The sequence below is a fragment of the Aegilops tauschii genome, chromosome 4 (assembly GCF_002575655.3).
Source record: "Aegilops tauschii subsp. strangulata cultivar AL8/78 chromosome 4, Aet v6.0, whole genome shotgun sequence".
NCBI classification, from domain to species: Eukaryota; Viridiplantae; Streptophyta; class Magnoliopsida; order Poales; family Poaceae; genus Aegilops; species Aegilops tauschii.
In genome coordinates this window covers 204,712,178-204,718,234 of record NC_053038.3, presented here as the reverse complement: position 1 = coordinate 204,718,234, position 6,057 = coordinate 204,712,178, and the positions used below count along the sequence as shown (strand labels likewise).

General features: G+C 44.1%; 1 protein-coding gene across 1 annotated transcript; it reads right to left on the bottom strand.

Annotated features, from left to right (window-relative positions):
- Positions 1-2,882: 2,882 nt before the first annotated feature.
- LOC109742125 (protein FAR1-RELATED SEQUENCE 5-like) lies at positions 2,883-4,587 on the bottom strand. The gene is made up of 3 exons (XM_020301198.1): positions 4,534-4,587; positions 4,107-4,253; positions 2,883-3,665 (listed from the first exon to the last, which is right to left on the bottom strand). Exons 1-3 carry the CDS (start codon positions 4,585-4,587, stop codon positions 2,883-2,885), a joined length of 984 nt encoding a protein of 327 aa, XP_020156787.1.
- Between the last annotated feature and the right edge of the window lie 1,470 nt (positions 4,588-6,057).

Below are 6,057 nucleotides of genomic sequence, written 5' to 3'. Positions count from 1 at the left end.
TGCATGTATATTTGGAACTCTTGTGGCCTTTTTGTGATTGAATGCATGGAGCATTGGGACGGGGACCAAATGACGGGCCAATTTTCGCAGGTTTGTAGTTATCTATGTTTGTACTCTAGGTAGTATGTTTGTATAACTACTGGAATTGATTTCACCTTCATGTCAACATTTACAGGCCTCGGTGAACGCAAGGAGAGGACGTTTCATCGTTGAGTTGATTTTGTCACCTACGAACACGATGGAATGTGTGAAAAACAAAATTCGAGACATTGCAAAGAGAGGACGTGCGTGAACACTTCATAGATGATGGAAGATTCAAGTTTGAGTGCTTCGATTTTACTCCTTTAGTAGATTTCGGGACCTTGAATAAATTTTCTTTTAGACAATTTATTTAATAAGGAGGTTACCTCCAATATTGTGTGAATCTTTTATTGCTTATGCATACATGCGTATGTGTAATGCTGTGGCACAATTTGATTGTAAGAATACATTTTATTTACTTCACTTAACTATTGATCTTGCTAAATATTTTTCTTAAATGCACATTTTCTTTTCTTTGAAAATTGGTACTTTTTTTGCGAATACGCAGAGGATGCCTATCTTTTCACTGGATGATGTTATGCACGCCCAGGAGCATAACAAATAAATTGGTACTTTTCTCGTACATTGTTTTCCTACTAGTCTCAAAATGACCATCTATGAAATATTATTCTTTTTTTCTTTTATTCTGAAGTACAACTCCCTCTGTATTGATTGCTGATAGCACTTACATCTTTAGGTAAAAGATAAGAATCTCATTAGGAGCAATTTCAATCCACTCACTTCAAAAGTTTGATCTAGCTACGCTAGCTAATTCATGAGCAACAACATTTGCTTCTCCAGGACATAATTGAAACCCAATTTAACTAAACTCACATGCCAAGTGGTAACAACCATCAATGGTGGTTGTTGCATTGCCCGCATACTCACCGTCCTTGTTCATAATCTCCATTAGTTCCAGGCTATCAGAATTAACGAGTAGCCTGTTACACCCTGCCGAGGAGACTTGTGGTCACATGCAATAATTTTTTTTCAATATGTTACCTACTTGTTTAATACAACATGTCTTTTATTGCTCCTTTCCAAAAGTAAAATGTTCATACACCAAGAATTGAGTTCAACCTCGCACACACATTATACATGCATACATCCAACACAGTTTAACCAAAACACACTATCAGAACGGAAAATGCGATAGGTCAAATCCATAGGATGCCATAATGTGAACGCGATACTGCCACTAATTTTACGTGATTTAATTTCCTACTCACCACCTCCTGTTTACTATAGCCTACGACCACTAGCTGATGGTACACAAAATTTAAGCAAGTCTTCTACTCTTCTTCCTGCACTACATTTCTGCACGTGATACGGAGGGGTTAGTTAAAGAATGATATGGTAAAAAAACAATGCATGCAAACACGTACTTCTTATTTAGTTTGCATTTCTTGCTGCATTTAGTGTGTCCTAGCATTTTGCAAGCTCCGCACCGAGTTTTGATCTCATCGAACGAAAGTGGTCTACCATTTTTGGAAAAGGGCGGTTCTCATCATCCTTTGTTGCACCTTTGCTTGATACTTTAATAGGATATTGAACTGCAACTAAGTTGCCTTCACCATCATCTACATATTCAACTGCACACTTACTGAGATCAGACGTTTTCTTGATCAAATTTTCCTTTAGCATATCATACTCATGGCTCTTAGCTATCACGGTCTTCAAACTCTCCTCTAACTGGTCCCACAATGCTGGGTGTTTGCATGCCGCATGCATAGCTTCTGACGCTAACATACTCACCTGTCTATATTTCATTCTTTCCTCTGCCCAGTCCAACCAAATCCCAATTGATTGCTTGTGCGCCTCACCGGCAGTCCCAACATTGCTTCTTTCGTGAACCGAAGAAGAACTAAACACTTAGGTATTTCGGATATATTCATGTACTGTACATGGAATATGTGCTTGCAAGGTAGACCCTTCCTTATCATTCTTGTGCAGCTGCACCTTATAGTTTCTGTGGAATTTTCTGGTGTATACTCTACCCAAAAACGACTCTTTGGGTTATTCTTCCAGGACACGACGAACCGATTGGAATCGTCTCTGACCATTCTATCTACAATCTCCATGCCGCCGATTTTTTTAAGATCATCTTGTAACATATAGAAGTTTGCTGTAGTGAAGATGTGAGAAGCAGCTACCTCAAGTTCCCTGGAGCTAGTAACTGGCACCGGTACAGTCCGTGAGGCTGTGCAGTCATCTCGCTCCTTGTTCTCACGGATACGTACTACGGCGTTCTCATAGTGCAAAACCATATCCACCAGGGTCATAGTCTAGGTGGAGGTGCAGGCAGGAGTTCAAACTTTCACTCCTCTGGTTGCTTTTCATGCCAAGCCAAAACCCCTCTGTCAGATATGCTGCCGCCCACAGTCTCCTCTTCTTATACATCTGCCTCATCCAAGTTACTATTTTTTCTGATTGCAATCTTTTTGCAAACACGTGCCATCTCTCCTCAAATGTGGCCGTGGACGTTGCATAGTACAAAAGAGTCCAGAACTCATTCAACGACTTGTGACTGAGGTGAACCTTCATTTTTTTCTATGTGCCATGTACATATACGGTGCCAAACATCTGGCAACACTTCGCGAATTGCCTTGATCATCGCAGCGTCGGCGTCCGTGATTAGACTCTTCGGCATCTTCTGACACATTGCCCTCAAAAATGTTTGCAGCAGCCACACATATGTCTCTTCCGTCTCATCTGAAACTATGGCACAACCAAAAAACAGTAGTCTTCCGGTGATTGTTAAGGCCAACAAAAGGTATGAATGGCATAGCATAGCGATTCATCTAGTATGTGCTGTCAAATACAACTACGTCACCGAAATCCTCATAGTCCTGCTGAGATCGGGAGTCACACCAGAACATTCTATTCAGATGTCCATCCTTATCTAACTTGTACTCGAAAAAGAAGCTATGATCCCTCTTTTTCCTACTAGCCATGATGCCTATGGATGTGGCAGCATCACCTTTTGAAAGTAGCTTCCTCTTCTCCCTAGATATAAGGTTGTATATATCACGCCTTGTAAACCCAACACCACCGTACCTTACATGTTTGCTGATGAAAGAATCCATAATAGTGTGAGTTCTAATCCCTGCGGCTCCCATTGCTATTATCTCAGCTTTCTGGTACTCTTTGATTTTTCTGTGAGACCAAAGAAAAGGTACTTCATCCGGTCTTGCTAACATATGACTGTGCTTGTCCTCAAAACTACCAACATACCAAATCCCACGCTTTTCGTCAAGCTTCAAGGCCAGGTGCGCATCGCAGTGGCAACGTGTCTCGGCTCTCAGCCTACGAGTGTGTCCTTCCTCGGTTAGCAACTTGCTATCACGTTTCCCTTCTCTGGAACAAACATATCTCATATAGTTCATGTGATGTGACTCAGTTTTGCTGTATCTGACCTTATCCTTTCTAATGCTGAAACCATTATCTCTAGCATAGCTGTCGTAGAAAACAAAGGCAGCTTCTAAAGACATAAAAGTCATATCCATTATCTTCCTGAACATATCCCTCTTATCATCTACATCGGCAGTATCTTGGACATTCTCTTTCCCCTCATCTTCTGTCACCTACACAATGAAAAGATAGACATGAAAACAAAATTTTGTTGTTTAACATTACTTCCATATAACATTAATTACATACATATCTCACTCTTATTGACCGACGACCGCGACTCCCCAGAAACAGGTGAATCTACCGATTCTTCATCAACGGCTATCTCCGCATCGGATTCACCGTAATAGTCATACGCATTATGAGATCCTGAAATTAGCCGAACAATTCAACACAAACAGATAGTTAGTTATAATACAATAGCATCATCTCATACTTTGCACGGCATCAAATATTTCGACTATCGTACCTGACTTATGTATTCTTCATCCGAGACATCGGAATTTTTATCCTCATTATTATCATCCACGTCCATTTACAAATTTTAAATACAAAAATATAATGAGGTCGGATGTCACTCACATTAACAAATACTACATGATAATGACACTCACATTAACATCTTCCCCTTCGTTCGCATTCTCTGGCCAATCTCCGTGCTCCGAATTTTCCTCATCTAACCAATCATCTATCCAGTCTTTCAAAAGCTCTCCGAACTCCAAATCTAATTCTATATAAATTGACCCACTCTCCGCCATTTCCTGCAACAATTAATAAGCATCATCACACATGTAAACAATTGACGCCAAAAACCAGCGCCCATGGATCATCCCCGGTCTCCACAGCGGTAGACAGCAATAAGGTACGTGAACCCTAGTAACCAAGATGCCAACGACAGCCGACGTGATCTATTATGATCGCGAGGAGCAGCACTACCCACACTACCCAAACCTAGATCCGAGATAACCTGCGCCGCCGGATAGCTAGGTTAGCCGCCGCATGAAATAACGATGGAACACAACCGACGCCAACCCACACTACCTTAACCTTAGACAGAACAAACCCACAGCCGCCGTGATCAGTTTCTAACACCATGAACACTACCGGAAGAAGATCCGCGATAGCCTGCGCAGCCTGGTAGATAGGTTAACCACTACGACGAAAATGGCGGCAACTCATTACATGCTGCCGCCAGTGAGACAAAGGCGTGAGACGGGATGCGGTACCTGGGAGTGCTGGAGGTTGACGATGGTGCCGCTGTCGGTAGAGATCGCCGGGGATGAGAACGCCACAGCCAATATTCACAAACAACCTCAGCTAGGGAACTGCGTGAATGATATAGTTAGTTTTGGCAGGTCCTACGTAGTCGTGGGGTCGTGCGACAATTTTTTTTGACCTATACGGCATGAGTACAACGGGTTATACGGGGCTTGGATAAGGGATACAATGGGTTATATGGTGCTTGGGTATGGGCTTATACGGGGCTTTGATATGGGCTACGGCGGGCCGCAGAAAAAAACTAACGGGGGACAAATATACCCCTCTGACGTTCAGTTAGGGAGGAGCACCGGAGCAGGGCTCCGGATTAACCATGCAAATCAGCATAGCGAGTCGCCGGTATAGGGAGCTGAGCTCAACCGGACACCGCCTTACACAGCCTATGCAATCACTCGCTAACTCGCACCCTCTGACTATTCCTATCACGCACTAGCCAAGCATTTTTCCAAGTTTGCCACTCAGCTACGATTTTGCCTGCCACCTGTTTCTACCGATGAGATCTGATCGAAGGTTCGACTGTTCCACTCCTTCCAGAGAGAGAACATGGCTGAGCACACATGCATATGATCTCCCATGGCCGCGATGAGCTGAAGCAGCTTCGATGGGTTCGCTTAACTCGATTCACTCGGTGTTAATCACCAACGCAACAACGCCGTAAGATCCAAAATTGTTGGATCAAGATGCGGGGAGATTTGTTCTTTCACGACTCAAGCTTGTTTATAGTGAGGAAGGGCAAGGAGGGAGGACATGTAAGACTTGTCGGAGGGGGAGGGGAGACGGAAGAGGGTGAGATGAACTTGGCTAGAACGGCGGCGGTGAGAAAGAGAGAGAGAGAGCACCACGGGAATTCTTCCACGGGGTCAGGGGTAGCTGTTCTTTAGCCCGGGAATTTAATATGGATGGACCCGGATGTCCCTCTCCCCTATATTGACCAAATGCAGAACCTCGCAACCATGCGAAGGGATTCCACGGGTGGTAGCTGCCCAAGGAAAGGGCGGGAATCCTGGGGGGATATCGGGCAACCAAAAGAGCCCTAAGGCCAACTCCACCGCGCGACCCCAAACGGACGTCCGTTTTGTCTAGATTCTGTCCGTTTGGGTAGGGAATTGGGGTCGTGTCCGGGCGTGTCCTGGAATGCAGTGGCCGTGCGCCCAACGCGCGGACACATCCATTTGCCCCATCCTGTCCGCGTCTATTTAAAAAACCAAAAGCAACATTTCAAATGCCAAGCCCTAGTTCATAAGGCCAGCGGCCCCGGTTCATCACGCCGGCAACAGAGCCAGCGGC